Below are 15,577 nucleotides of genomic sequence, written 5' to 3' on the forward strand. Positions count from 1 at the left end.
TTTATATTGGTAAAATCTATTTTTAAGGAGAACATGATGTATTTTAGGATTTTTTAATATTGCTAAATCTTAATTTTGTTATGTTTTACCTTTATTGAGTTTTAATGGATTTTATTTGGAATGTTAAATAAAGGATCTTAAAAGTCAAAAGTCTCTCTCTCTCTCTCTCTCTCTCTCTCTCTCTGTTTTATGTATATCAAATATACCTACAGTATACACAACACTGATATGACCCTTCATTGAAGCAGACATGCGCCTCCCGGCCGCCAGGGGTCACTATTCAAATACGAGTCAGGGAGCCGCCTGCAGCGTCGTGACGCGCTCCGGACTCACTGAATCAAACACTGTCTGGTCTTTCGACTGAAGCGATCAGATCATCATAAACAGACTGTAGAAATGGGTGAGTGAGTCCTTATAAATAATAAACACAGCGGCATCCCGGATCATGCGTGCGTGTTGCTATAAATCATAGTTTTGATACGATGCTGAAGTTCATTGAGGGTAATGTTTCGACCCGAGCCCCGTCCCGGTCTGCACGCAGTGTGACGTGTCCCAAATCGGGGAGATCGCTTCATTGCATTGCATTGCATTGCATTTCAGTTTAAACATGTCTTGTTTTTTAAGTTAGATGTGTAGGTAGCGTCACGACGAGCGTGCCACCTTGATAATTATAGCGGTTCTGTCGACAATAGTATAGGCTAGTTGTCGCTGTAAACCAAATTATGAGCAACACAGCTCTCAAGTTTGCATGTTTTAGCAGATCATTTAGATGTGATTTAAAATGCTTTACTGCTGTGTTGTTAACAGCTCGGGGCGCTGTCGTTTTTCAGTAGACACGGTTTTGAGTGTAAGCGAAGTTGCTTTTTATTTTACTGTAGTATATTTAGAACTGAAAATCAAAGCGTTGAGGTCAGTCGCTGTTTCTCAGTTCCAATTTAAAATTCCCTATTGCATTTTTTTTTCAAAGGAACTGGAATTGATATCTTTAGAGACGTAATCGTTGTGTCGAATTGTTCGACTGGGTCTTCCAATCGAATCCAGTTTAATCGACTACGAGCTTGATTAGCCGCAGTGTGTCTAGCCTATAGCTCAGGTGTGTCTGATTAAACTCTTAGCAAAACCAGGAATGGATCAAACCGCTATGAAACTGGAGTCTTATTTCCATCCCTGATCTATATAGATCAGTGGTTCTGAACCCCGGGCCTCGGGGACCCCCCGTCTCTTCTGGTTTTCATTCCAGTGGATCCCAGCCTCAGTTGCTAAACTAAACCCCTAACTGAACTAATGATTTGATCAATTAGGCCTTTTTAATTAAACTGCTGGAGATTTCAAGTTAGCTGTAGAATCGTGTAAGCGATTTGAAATCTGCAGCTTTTTAGGAACTGAGAGCAATTAAAAAAGGTCTAATTAATCAAATTATTTGGTTTAATTAAGTGTTTAGTGAAGTAATTTGAGAGCTCCAATAGAATGCAAAAGCGATGTGGTGTGACCTGGCTCTGTGACCGTGTGTTTGTCTCCCCCTAGCGGTGAGCACCGGTACCTCTCTGCTCCGGTCTCCTCATCAGTATATCTATATATAGATAGATCGATGTGGTGTAACCTGGCTCTGTGACCGTGTGTTTGTCTCCCCCTAGCGGTGAGCACCGGTACCTCTCTGCTCCTGTCCTCCCTGCTCTCTCTGCTCCTCTTCGCTGGGATGCAGATGTACAGCCGTCAGCTGGCCTCCTCTGAGTTGCTGACCATCCTGGGCGGGTTCCTGGGGTCGGTGCTCTTCATCTTCTCACTCACTGTATCCTTCACGCAAGTTACAATGTAATTCTAGTCTAGAGATCTCAAACTGCAGTTACAATGTGATTCTAGTCTAGCGATCTCAAACTGCAGTTACAATGTAATTCTAGTCTAGCGATCTCAAACTGCAGTTACAATGTAATTCTAGTCTAGCGATCTCAAACTGCAGTTACAATGTAATTCTAGTCTAGTGATCTCAAACTGCAGTTACAATGTGATTCTAGTCTTGTGATCTCAAACTGCAGGTACAATGTGATTCTAGTCTAGTGATCTCAAACTGCAGTTACAATGTGATTCTAGTCTAGCGATCTCAAACTGCAGTTACAATGTAATTCTAGTCTAGCGATCTCAAACTGCAGTTACAATGTGATTCTAGTCTAGCGATCTCAAACTGCAGTTACAATGTAATTCTAGTCTAGAGATCTCAAACTGCAGTTACAATGTAATTCTAGTCTAGAGATCTCAAACTGCAGTTACAATGTAATGTTAGTTATTTTATTTTTGTTCACCAGGATACAGTGAATACATTTCATTATAATAAAGGCACTGTGAAGCGCAGTCTGCAATGTGCTGCAGATTGGCACCCCAAGCCTGCATGTAAACTGCAGGGCATGTTCACAAACGGGACTGCTGGCGATGGAAATGTCTGTCTGTCTGTCTGTCTGTCTGTCTGCCTCCTTAACCAGTGGCTCTGCAGGCCTTCAACAACCTTGAGAACCTGGTGTTTGGAAAGGGCTTCCAGGCCAAGATCTTCCCAGAGAGTGAGTCACCTTCACAGACACTGTGTGTGTGTGTGTGTGTGTGTGTGTGTGTGTGTGTGTGTGTGGGGGGGGGTCTCAGTGTATTAACGAGTCTCCCTCTCTCCTCTCTCCTCTCTCCAGTCGCGGTGTGCCTCTCCCTGGCTCTGTGTGTGTGTGCGTGTGTGTGTGTGCGTGTGTGTGTGTGTGTGTGTGTGTGTCTCAGTGTATTAACGAGTCTCCCTCTCTCCTCTCTCCTCTCTCCAGTCGCGGTGTGCCTCTCCCTGGCTCTGTCTGTGTGTGTGTGTGTGTGTGTGTGTGTGTGTGTGTGGGGGGGGGGGGGGGGTCTCAGTGTATTAACGAGTCTTCCTCTCTCCTCTCTCCAGTCGTGGTGTGCCTCTCCCTGGCTCTGTGTGTGTGTCAGTGTGTGTGTGTGTGTGTGTGTGTGTGTGTGGGGGGGGTCTCAGTGTATTAACGAGTCTTCCTCTCTCCTCTCTCCTCTCTCCAGTCGCGGTGTGCCTCTCCCTGGCTCTGTGTGTGTGTGTGTGTGTGTGTGTGTGTGTGTGTGTGTGTGTGTGTGGGGGGGGTCTCAGTGTATTAACGAGTCTCCCTCTCTCCTCTCTCCTCTCTCCAGTCGCGGTGTGCCTCTCCCTGGCTCTGTGTGTGTGTGTGTGTGTGTCTCAGTGTATTAACGAGTCTCCCTCTCTCCTCTCTCCTCTCTCCAGTCGCGGTGTGCCTCTCCCTGGCTCTGTGTGTGTGTGTGTGTGTGTGTGTGTGTGTGTGTGTGTGGGGGGGGTCTCAGTGTATTAACGAGTCTCCCTCTCTCCTCTCTCCTCTCTCCAGTCGCGGTGTGCCTCTCCCTGGCTCTGTGTGTGTGTGTGTGTGTGTGTGTGTGTGTCTCAGTGTATTAACGAGTCTCCCTCTCCTCTCTCCTCTCTCCAGTCGTGGTGTGCCTCTCCCTGGCTCTGTGTGTGTGTCAGTGTGTGTGTGTGTGTGTGTGTGTGGGGGGGGTCTCAGTGTATTAACGAGTCTTCCTCTCTCCTCTCTCCTCTCTCCAGTCGCGGTGTGCCTCTCCCTGGCTCTGTGTGTGTGTGTGTGTGTGTGTGGGGGGGGTCTCAGTGTATTAACGAGTCTCCCTCTCTCCTCTCTCCTCTCTCCAGTCGTGGTGTGCCTCTCCCTGGCTCTGTGTGTGTGTGTGTGTGTGTGGGGGGGGGGGGGTCTCAGTGTATTAACAAGTCTCCCTCTCTCCTCTCTCCAGTCGCGGTGTGCCTCTCCTGGCTCTGTGTGTGTGTGTGTGTGTGTGTGTGTGTGTGGGGGGGGTCTCAGTGTATTAACGAGTCTCCCTCTCTCCTCTCTCCTCTCTCCAGTCGCGGTGTGCCTCTCCCTGGCTCTGTGTGTGTGTGTGGGGGGGGGTCTCAGTGTATTAACGAGTCTCCCTCTCTCCTCTCTCCTCTCTCCAGTCGCGGTGTGCCTCTCCCTGGCTCTGTGTGTGTGTGTGTGTGTGTGTGTGTGTGGGGGGGGGGGGGTCTCAGTGTATTAACGAGTCTCCCTCTCTCCTCTCTCCTCTCTCCAGTCGTGGTGTGCCTCTCCCTGGCTCTGTGTGTGTGTGTGTGTGTGTCTCAGTGTATTAACGAGTCTCCCTCTCTCCTCTCTCCTCTCTCCAGTCGTGGTGTGCCTCTCCCTGGCTCTGTGTGTGTGTGTGTGTGTGTGTGTGTGTGTGTGTGTGTGTGTGGGGGGGGGGGGGGGGGGGGGTCTCAGTGTATTAACGAGTCTCCCTCTCTCCTCTCTCCTCTCTCCAGTCGTGGTGTGCCTCTCCCTGGCTCTGTGTGTGTGTGTGTGGGGGGGGGGGTCTCAGTGTATTAACGAGTCTCCCTCTCTCCTCTCTCCTCTCTCCAGTCGCGGTGTGCCTCTCCCTGGCTCTGTGTGTGTGTGTGGGGGGGGGGGGGTCTCAGTGTATTAACGAGTCTCCCTCTCTCCTCTCTCCTCTCCTCTCTCCAGTCGCGGTGGCCTCTCCCTGGCTCTGTGTGTGTGTGTGTGTGTGGGGGGGGGGGGGTCTCAGTGTATTAACAAGTCTCCCTCTCTCCTCTCTCCTCTCTCCAGTCGCGGTGTGCCTCTCCCTGGCTCTGTGTGTGTGTGGGGGGGGGTCTCAGTGTATTAACGAGTCTCCCTCTCTCCTCTCTCCTCTCTCCAGTCGTGGTGTGCCTCTCCCTGGCTCTGTGTGTGTGTGTGTGTGTGTGGGGGGGGTCTCAGTGTATTAACGAGTCTCCCTCTCTCCTCTCTCCTCTCTCCAGTCGCGGTGTGCCTCTCCCTGGCTCTGTGTGTGTGTGTGTGTGTGTGGGGTCTCAGTGTATTAACGAGTCTCCCTCTCCTCTCTCCTCTCTCCAGTCGCGGTGTGCCTCTCCCTGGCTCTGTGTGTGTGTGTGTGTGTGTGTGTGTGTGTGTGTGTGTGTGTGGGGGGGGGTCTCAGTGTATTAACGAGTCTCCCTCTCTCCTCTCTCCTCTCTCCAGTCGCGGTGTCTCTCTCCCTGGCTCTGTGTGTGTGTGTGTGTGTGGGGGGGGGTCTCAGTGTATTAACGAGTCTCCCTCTCTCCTCTCTCCTCTCTCCAGTCGCGGTGTGCCTCTCCCTGGCTCTGTCTGTGTGTGTGTGTGTGTGTGTGTGTGTGTGTGTGTGTGGGGGGGGGTCTCAGTGTATTAACGAGTCTCCCTCTCTCCTCTCTCCTCTCTCCAGTCGCGGTGTGCCTCTCCCTGGCTCGTGTGTGTGTGTGTGTGTGTGTGTGTGTGTGTGTGTGTGTGTGGGGGGGGGTCTCAGTGTATTAACGAGTCTCCCTCTCTCCTCTCTCCTCTCTCCAGTCGCGGTGTCTCTCTCCCTGGCTCTGTGTGTGTGTGTGTGGGGGGGGGGGTCTCAGTGTATTAACGAGTCTCCCTCTCTCCTCTCTCCTCTCTCCAGTCGCGGTGTGCCTCTCCCTGGCTCTGTGTGTGTGTGTGTGTGTGTGTGTGTGTGTGTGTGTGTCTCAGTGTATTAACGAGTCTCCCTCTCTCCTCTCTCCTCTCTCCAGTCGCGGTGTGCCTCTCCCTGGCTCTGTGTGTGTGTGTGTGTGTGTGTGTGTGTGGGGGGGGGGTCTCAGTGTATTAACGAGTCTCCCTCTCTCCTCTCTCCTCTCTCCAGTCGCGGTGTGCCTCTCCCTGGCTCTGTGTGTGTGTGTGTGTGTGTGTGTGTGTGTGTGTGTGTGGGGTCTCAGTGTATTAACGAGTCTCCCTCTCTCCTCTCTCCAGTCGCGGTGTGCCTCTCCCTGGCTCTGTGTGTGTGTGTGTGTGTGTGTGTGTGTGTGTGTGTGTGTGTGTGGGGGGGGGGGTCTCAGTGTATTAACGAGTCTCCCTCTCTCCTCTCTCCTCTCTCCAGTCGTGGTGTCTCTCTCCCTGGCTCTGTGTGTGTGTGTGTGTGTGTGTGTGTCTCAGTGTATTAACGAGTCTCCCTCTCTCCTCTCTCCTCGTCGCAGTCGTGCCTCTCCCTGGCTCTGTGTGTGTGTGTGTGTGTGTGTGTGTGTGTGTGTGTGTGTGGGTCTCAGTGTATTAACGAGTCTCCCTCTCTCCTCTCTCCTCTCTCCAGTCGCGGTGTGCCTCTCCCTGGCTCTGTGTGTGTGTGTGTGTGTGTGTGTGTGTGTGTGTGTGTGTGTGTGTGGGGGGGGGGTCTCAGTGTATTAACGAGTCTCCCTCTCTCCTCTCTCCTCTCTCCAGTCGCGGTGTGCCTCTCCCTGGCTCTGTGTGTGTGTGTGTGTGTGTGTGTGTGTGTGTGTGTGTGGGGGGGGTCTCAGTGTATTAACGAGTCTCCCTCTCTCCTCTCTCCTCTCTCCAGTCGCGGTGTGCCTCTCCTGGCTCTGTTTGCCTCTGGTCTGGTTCACCGGGTGTGTGTTACCACATGGTAGGTGCATCTTCAGCCCGTGCAGTGATTCTCAATGGGAGCCGTGTCACCGTGTCACTGCCAGTGTTAATCAGGGCTTCATTACTGTACATACACGGTATAATAAACACAACACTACCTCCGCACAGCGAGAGTCTGCGATCCTCCCCTCAGAGAGGCGTTCACTTCTCTACACTGTCCGCAGGCTTCCACAGCGTTGCTTCAAGCAAAATCGCATGACTCTGTTTCAGACTGCACGGTCAGATTGACGTTGATTTTTATAAGCAGGCAAGACTTAGAATCATTCTAGAATAGACAGGTTCTGGGTTGTAGGGGGACGGGATGAGACAGGTTTTACTCTGCAGCTGTGGCCAAAAGTTTCGCCTAGAATTTTAGGATTGAGACATTTAATTAATTAATTAAAAGAAAGAAAAAAAACTAGATATTTATTTCACATCGCCTCATCAAAGAAACTACAAAACGATCTCCAGAGGGAAGCCACAGTAGTGAAACAGGAGTATTATCAAATCAAGTTTTTAATTTGTCAGTTTTTTCGTTCAGTATGTGGAAAGCTGTGTGTAGTTCAGTATGTTAACGTCACATTATTCAGCAGGTTTCATTCGACTTTATGAAGCTAAATGAGTTCTTTCTGTGTAGAGGGGGATGCAAAGCTTTTGGTCACAGCTGTCGATCGGAGCGTGGTCACTAGGGGGCGTGTGTTGTGTGAGCTGTTGTGGTCTCCAGTGTCTATAACTCTCTCTCTCTCTCCCCCCTCTCTCCCCTTTCTCTCTCTCTCTGTCTCTCTCCTCCTCTCCCCTTCTCTCTCTCTTTCTCTCCCCCTTCTCTCTCTCCCCCTCCCCTCTCCCCCTCTCTCTCTCTCTCCCCCTCTCCCCTTCTCTCTCTCTTTCTCTCACCCCTCTCTCTCTCTCCCCCTCTCCACTTCTCTCTCTTCTCTCCCCCTCTCCCCTTCTCTCTACTTTCTCTCCCCTTCTCTCTCCTCCCTCTCTCTCTCTCTCTCCTCCCCTTCTCTTCTTTCTCCCCTCTCCCTCTCCTCTCTCTCTCTCTCTCTCCCTCTCCTCTCCCTTCTCTCTCTCCCCCCTCTCTCCCTTCTCTCCCCCTCTCCCCTCCCCTTCTCTCTCTCTTCTCTCCCCCTCTCCCCTCTCTCTCTCTTCTCTCCCCCTCTCCACTTCTCTCTCTCTTCTCTCTCTCCCTCTCTCTCCCCTCTCTCTCTCTTTCTCTCCCCCTTCTCTCTCTCTTTCTCTCCCCCTCTCTCCCCTTCTCTCTCTCTGTCTCTCCCCTTCTCTTTCTTTCTCCCCTCTCCCTCTCCTCTCTCTCTCTCTCTCCCTCTCCTCTCTCCTTCTCTCTCTCTCTCACAGTTTCATTTTCTCTCTCTTTGCTCTCTACTATGTGAACAAGGTGTCTGCTACTCTGTACCAGGCAATGCCAGTGCTGACTCCGGCAAAGACAGCGGAAAGAGCAAGAAGAAGAACTGACCAGCTGACCAGCTGACCCCTCCATCCCTCCATCCGCCCCTCCGCCCCTCCATCCCTCCATCCTCCCCTCCACCCCTCCGTCTGCCCCTCCCTCCCCTTCTTTCAGCCAGTCACAGAAATTCCATCCACGGTTCATTGCTTTACATGGAAGACGCGTTAGACTTCTGGTCAAAACGTTTGTCGTTGAATTTCCCTTGAAGACACTGAGAAAGACTGCTAGTCACGTGACACTGAATTTACACTGAGGAATCTGATCGCAACATTTGTCATTGAAGTTTCCTTTAGAGTTTTTTAAATGTAGCGCTGTCCAGTGTTTCGTTAGTAAATGGTGCTGTATTTTGGTTTTTGTGAAAATTGGTGAAATTAAGAGTGAACGCTCTATTTAAAAAAATATAGAAATATTGACTGCAAAATTCACTTCAAGGGAGACATGAATTCTAACACGGATCAGATTTATACAGCTGCCCCGCCCACAAGCTCTGACTCCTCCCAACTGGCTGCCCAACCAATCACAGCAGACCCAGCCCATCCCAATACGCTAACAAGCCAATCAAAATAGACCTGATCCCCCGCCCCCCCCCTCCAAATCGTCAGCTCAGCCAATCGCAGCAGCCCTGTACATTCCATTGAGGTTCGATAAGATTTTGAATCAATAAAGCTGTTTTGTCATAAAAAAGAGTGTTTCTTTGTCTCCTTTTGAAAGCTGAATTTAAAATGGTTTGTGAATTGTTATGAAGGTAATATTGACAAGGGGGGGGGGGGTGCAGTTTCTGTAGCCGGATTGACCTCTGCGGTCGTGGACTCCCTCTTCGTGGGGTAGGTATCCCACAGCCATTCTGCCACGACCCCAGTGTTCAAATAGAAGATATTTATAGTATGGAGACAGCAGACCTGGGAAATGGAATCAAGATTGAGAAATTTCACGAAAAAAAAAAACCCGCGTAGAAACAGTTTGTTACTGCCGGACTCTGCTCTCTCCTCTCACCTTGGATAAAGGCGTCTGCTAAATAAACAAATAATAATCACCCACAATGCATTGCGTGACATCGCTTTTTCAGTCCGTTTCCGCTGGATCCTAGTGGAGACTACCGATTTTATACAAATAAATGGTCGAGAAATAAGTTTTTGCACTGTCGTGTTGAAAATTTAAAGGGGGGAGGGACGTGTTGCCCCACACCCCTCTTGTAATTGATACTGTGGGGGTGGGAGGGCGTATACAATCACTTCTCATCAGTTCAGTGATTCGCGTTCAGACTGTGTAAAGAGACCGAATTTTGCCGCGGTGTCAAACCGGCTGGGATTGCTTCTCCTCGTCGTTGCGCAACAGCGACCCCTACTGGCCAGACACGGAGCACATTCAGAGCGGATAAGAGGCAGGCTGGTCTCTGTTCTCCGGGATCGGTAGCCCCGCCCACCTCTGTTCTGGATTGCTCTGCATCAAAGCGATTCTGGTTCATCGTGATCGGAGGACGCTCGGTTTGATACGCTCGAGGAGACAAATAAGACACAGACAAGTTCATCTATTAATTCGTATTATTAATTGGTCATTCACCGGACGCTTTTATCCAAAGCGGCTTACAGAGACTAGTGGGGGTGAACTATGCATCATCAACAACTGCTGCTGCTGCTGCAGAGTCACTTCCAATAGGAGCTCGTTTGTTTGACGTCTCATCTGAAAGACGGAGCGCAAGGAGGTGAAGTGACTTGCTCCGGGTCACACACAGCGCGTTAGTGGCTGGGATTTGAATTTCTACAAATGTACCCTCTTTTGTAGTTTGATTTAAAGATGAAGTAACTTCCGTAGGGATATTTTTCATCATTGGCGATCGATTGTAGGCGAAATTTCAATTAATCCATTGCAGGGATGAAACGTTGTCGTTCCGCAGATGACCACAAGGTGTCACTCTTCTCTCAGTGGAACAGGGGAAGAGAACATGGAACTCCGAGCGTCAGAACCCCGTCTATACAGGACTAGAGTCATACTTATTATTTATTTCTTATCAGATGCCCTTATCCAGGGCGACTTACAATTGTTACAAGATATCACATTGTTTTTACATACAATTACCCATTTATACAGTTGGGTTTTTACTGGAGCAATCTAGGTAAAGTACCTTGCTCAAGGGTACAGCAGCAATGTCCCCCACCTGGGATTGAACCCACGACCCTCCGGTCAAGAGTCCAGAGCCCTAACCACTACTCCACACTGCTGCCCCACACACCTGTTATGGGTTCTGTTTATAGACAGGGACATATGATGACAATGGTTCTGTATTATACTAATGGGGTGATGGTAGCACAAGTATAGGGCAGCTACAATGGGGTGAGGCTGGTAGAATGGGACCACAGTGTGCTCACTATACCCTAAATGATCTTCAATGGCAATGCAGACAGACCGACAGGGGCACTACAATGGCAATGCCGTAGATCTGCACTAGGTGGCGATGGTAAGGTACAGGGCAGCAGTTGCTGGCACCTGCCTCCCAGATGCACAGACCCTGCTTGTGTTCAGCGACCTCTCACCTCTGACCCTGGAGGTGTGGGAGGTCAGTGGTGCTGACTCATCAGCTGGAAGGTCAGAGGTCACTGCCTTTCTTAGAATCAGTTGTGCGTGAGAACGTGAGTGTGTGTGTGTGTGTGTGTGTGTGTGTAACTCATGACTCAAACAATCTTAAAGTGACTTTCAAGATTCTAAAGTTCTATTAGGCTTTCGAGGGCACCCATAAATACTGAAAGAAATGTTATAAATTCAATGACAAACGTTTCCACTAGAAGTCTTTCTCAGGGTCTTCAGTGTAAATTCAATGGCAAACGTTTCCACTAGAAGTCTTTCTCAGCGTCTTCAGTGTAAATTCAATGGCAAACGTTTCCACTAGAAGTCTTTCTCAGCGTCTTCAGTGTAAATTCAATGGCAAACGTTTCCACTAGAAGTCTTTCTCAGCATCTTCAGTGTAAATTCAATGGCAAACGTTTCCACTAGAAGTCTCTCTCAGCGTCTTCAGTGTAAATTCAATGGCAAACGTTTCCACTAGAAGTCTTTCTCAGCGTCTTCAGTGTAAATTCAATGGCAAACGTTTCCACTAGAAGTCTTTCTCAGCGTCTTCAGTGTAAATTCAATGGCAAACGTTTCCACTAGAAGTCTTTCTCAGCGTCTTCAGTGTAAATTCAATGGCAAACGTTTCCACTAGAAGTCTTTCTCAGCGTCTTCAGTGTAAATTCAATGGCAAACGTTTCCACTAGAAGTCTTTCTCAGCGTCTTCAGTTGTAAATTCAATGGCAAACGTTTCCACTAGAAGTCTTTCTCAGCGTCTTCAGTGTAAATTCAATGGCAAACGTTTCCACTAGAAGTCTTTCTCAGCGTCTTCAGTGTAAATTCAATGGCAAACGTTTCCACTAGAAGTCTCTCTCAGCGTCTTCAGTGTAAATTCAATGGCAAACGTTTCCACTAGAAGTCTCTCTCAGCTTCTTCAGTGTCAATTCAATGGCAAACGTTTCCACTAGAAGTCTCTCTCAGCGTCTTCAGTGTAAATTCAATGGCAAACGTTTTCACTAGAAGTCTCTCTCAGCGTCTTCAGTGTAAATTCAATGGCAAACGTTTCCACTAGAAGTCTTTCTCAGCGTCTTCAGTGTAAATTCAATGGCAAACGTTTCCACTAGAAGTCTTTCTCAGCGTCTTCAGTGTAAATTCAATGGCAAACGTTTCCACTAGAAGTCTTTCTCAGCGTCTTCAGTGTAAATTCAATGGCAAACGTTTCCACTAGAAGTCTTTCTCAGCGTCTTCAGTGTAAATTCAATGGCAAACGTTTCCACTAGAAGTCTTTCTCAGCGTCTTCAGTGTAAATTCAATGGCAAACGTTTCCACTAGAAGTCTTTCTCAGCGTCTTCAGTGTAAATTCAATGGCAAACGTTTCCACTAGAAGTCTCTCTCAGCGTCTTCAGTGTAAATTCAATGGCAAACGTTTCCACTAGAAGTCTCTCTCAGCGTCTTCAGTGTCAATTCAATGGCAAACGTTTCCACTAGAAGTCTTTCTCAGCGTCTTCAGTGTAAATTCAATGGCAAACGTTTCCACTAGAAGTCTTTCTCAGCGTCTTCAGTGTCAATTCAATGGCAAACGTTTCCACTAGAAGTCTTTCTCAGCGTCTTCAGTGTTATACATTCCCACATTTTATTTTATTACAGATTACAATTCCAATGATAGTTTGTTCAATTCCAATTGGAGTCCCAATTATGCTGGCAGTCTGTGCGTCAAATATTGACAGACCGAGGGATGGATATAAGACTCCTATTGCAGAGCAGTGTCACCCATTCCAGGTTTTACTAGGAGCTTGATCAGCCCCCAGTGTGTCTAGGTAACAAGCTCAGGTGTGTCTTATTAAACTCCTAGTGAAACCAGGAATGGATCACACTGCTATGCAATGGGAGTCCTATTCCCATCCCTGCATTGTAAATGCAATTTAATATCAGTAGGCTAAACAATATATTGCAGTACATGTCAGTGTATTTCAATATATTTCAATGCGTGTCTGTGTATTTGAATATATTTCAATGCGTGTCTGTGTATTTGAATATATTTCAATGCGTGTCTGTGTATTTGAATATATTTCAATGCGTGTTGGTGTATTTCAATGTGACACAGTGCTGGAGTTTCTGGAATGTTAAGAGAGTGACTGTTTTTCGGGAAGGATTGGGGAATGTGGCGATGTGATCCGCACTCCTGTGTGACCCCCTGCAACCTCTGTGAACCCCCGACCCCCCCCCCCTCATCTGCACCCCCTCCAGACAGCTTTGTGACAGACAGTGAGCTCTCCCAGCTGCACAGCCAGGACAGTGGAAACTGCGGTAAACTTTTAACCATTCCTTAAAAGTTTACCGCAGTAAAACACCTCTCTGTGCTTTACAATGCTTCCCTATGCTTTACCAGACCTCTCTGTGCTTTACAATGCTTCCCTATGCTTTACCAGACCTCTCTGTGCTTTACAATGCTTCCCTATGCTTTACCAGACCTCTCTGTGCTTTACAATGCTTCCCTATGCTTTACCAGACCTCTCTGTGCTTTACAATGCTTCCCTGTGCTTTACCATACCCCTCTGTGCTTTACAATGCTTCCCTATGCTTTACCAGACCTCTCTGTGCTTTACAATGCTTCCCTATGCTTTACCAGACCTCTCTGTGTTTTACAATGCTTCCCTATGCTTTACCAGACCTCTCTGTGCTTTACAATGCTTCCCTATGCTTTACCAGACCTCTCTGTGCTTTACAATGCTTCCCTATGCTTTACCACACCTCTCTGTGCTTTACAATGCTTCCCTATGCTTTACCAGACCTCTCTGTGCTTTACAATGCTTCCCTATGCTTTACCAGACCTCTCTGTGCTTTACAATGCTTCCCTATGCTTTACCACACCTCTCTGTGCTTTACAATGCTTCCCTGTGCTTTACCAGACCTCTCTGTGCTTTTCAATGCTTGTCTATGCTTTACCAGACCTCTCTGTGCTTTACAATGCTTCCCTATGCTTTACCAGACCTCTCTGTGCTTTACAATGCTTCCCTATGCTTTACCAGACCTCTCTGTGCTTTACAATGCTTCCCTATGCTTTACCAGACCTCTCTGTGCTTTACAATGCTTCCCTATGCTTTACCACACCTCTCTGTGCTTTACAATGCTTCCCTATGCTTTACCACACCTCTCTGTGTTTTACAATGCTTCCCTATGCTTTACCAGACCTCTCTGTGCTTTACAATGCTTCCCTATGCTTTACCACACCTCTCTGTGCTTTACAATGCTTCCCTATGCTTTACCACACCTCTCTGTGCTTTACAATGCTTCCCTATGCTTTACCAGACCTCTCTGTGCTTTACAATGCTTCCCTATGCTTTACCAGACTTCTCTGTGCTTTACAATGCTTCCCTATGCTTTACCAGACCTCTCTGTGCTTTACAATGCTTCCCTATGCTTTACCACACCTCTCTGTGCTTTACAATGCTTCCCTATGCTTTACCACACCTCTCTGTGCTTTACAATGCTTCCCTATGCTTTACCAGACCTCTCTGTGCTTTACAATGCTTCCCTATGCTTTACCAGACCTCTCAGTAATTGGTAAAGGAGTGACACCCCCTCCCCCCCACACACACACACATTCCAGACTAATTAAGAGGCACTCAGTGTTAATTGAAGCCCCATGCAGGTAGGTCTGGCAGGCTGCTGTGAGGCTCGACTCAAAGGACACAGTGAATCGTTTTAATTAGCTGATTAATAAGCAACTCGTTAACGAGGGGGTTAGCTTCAGGCACGCATTGTCCGAGAACAGTGAGGAGAGACTCTCTCACGGTGTCTACCAGCGCAGTCGTGATCCCTCTCTCTGAGAGAGACAGAGAGGACAGAGAGAGAGGGAGAGAGAGAGAGAGAGTGGGAGGGGAGAGAGGAGGTCGATCCTGATCTCACCACTCCCTGCCTGCCAGCTATCCCCTCCTCCTTCTTTCCAGATTTCTTCTTGATTCTTCTTGACGCTGGTGAAGCCTGTTTAATAACACAATAATCGTTTATCGTTCCAACTTCCAACCCGACCTTCCTACAAGTTTACTGCAGTAGATCCTAACCTATAGCCCTGCCATGCTTTACCACACCTCGCTGTGCTTTACAATGCTTCCCAATGCTTTACCAGACCTCTCTGTGCTTTACAATGCTTCCCTATGCTTTACCAGACCTCTCTGTGCTTTACAATGCTTCCCTATGTTTACCAGACCTCTCTGTGCTTTACAATGTTTCCCTATGCTTTACCATCCATCTCTGTGCTTTACAATGCTTCCCTATGCTTTACCAGACCTCTCTGTGCTTTACAATGCTTCCCTATGCTTTACCACACCTCTCTGTGCTTTACAATGCTTCCCTATGCTTTACCATACCTCTCTGTGCTTTACAATGCTTCCCTATGCTTTACCAGACCTCTCTGTGCTTTACAATGCTTCCCTATACTGTACCACACCTCTCTGTGCTTTATTACACTGTGCTGTGTTTTTACTGTGGGATACTTTGAGGAGGGAAGTCTTGTTGCTACTCTTGTATTTTTCCACCCTGGGTCTGTGTGCTGGGAGAGTCACGGAGGGGCAGCGAGAGGGGGTGTGTGTGTGGGGGGCAGCGTGGCAGCGAGGGGGGGTGTGGGGGGCAGCTGGGCAGGGAGGGGGGCATGTTTTCTCTCTCAAGCTGTGAAGGGAACACTCTCCTTCTTTAATCAGAGAGACTCGACACAAAAACAGGATGCAAGTGTTTCCTGCGCAAGAGATTTGAACTTCACACTACCCCCACAATCTCACACACAGACACACACATGACCCCTGCAATCTCACACGCTCTCACACGCACACACAAACAATCTCACACAATCTCACACACACGACCACCACAATCACACACACTCAATATCTCACACAGACACACTCTCACACACAGACTCACGCACACTCACACACCATCTTACACACACAGACTCACACACTCAATATCTCACACAGACACACTCTCACACTCAATCTCAGACACTCACACACACACACACAATAACCTTGCAAACTCTTTATGAAACTCAGGGCTGTATTATAGTTGTAGCCTCTAATTGACTTCTGTTTTTAAAACAGGGAGAAAAATAACATCTTCATTTTTAATT

At 48.3% G+C, this 15,577-nt stretch overlaps 1 protein-coding gene across 1 annotated transcript; it reads left to right on the top strand.

Moving 5' to 3' along the window:
- The first annotated feature begins 258 nt into the window (after positions 1-258).
- Positions 259-8,592, top strand: krtcap2 (keratinocyte associated protein 2). Its single transcript, XM_059019924.1, has 6 exons — positions 259-400; positions 1,635-1,789; positions 2,486-2,549; positions 3,468-3,483; positions 6,394-6,444; positions 7,800-8,592. The coding sequence occupies exons 1-6, from the start codon at positions 397-399 to the stop codon at positions 7,930-7,932; spliced, it is 423 nt and encodes a 140-aa protein (XP_058875907.1). The 5' UTR covers positions 259-396; the 3' UTR covers positions 7,933-8,592.
- The last annotated feature ends 6,985 nt before the right edge of the window (positions 8,593-15,577 follow it).

Source organism: Acipenser ruthenus, unplaced genomic scaffold (assembly GCF_902713425.1).
Source record: "Acipenser ruthenus unplaced genomic scaffold, fAciRut3.2 maternal haplotype, whole genome shotgun sequence".
Classification (NCBI taxonomy): Eukaryota; Metazoa; Chordata; class Actinopteri; order Acipenseriformes; family Acipenseridae; genus Acipenser; species Acipenser ruthenus.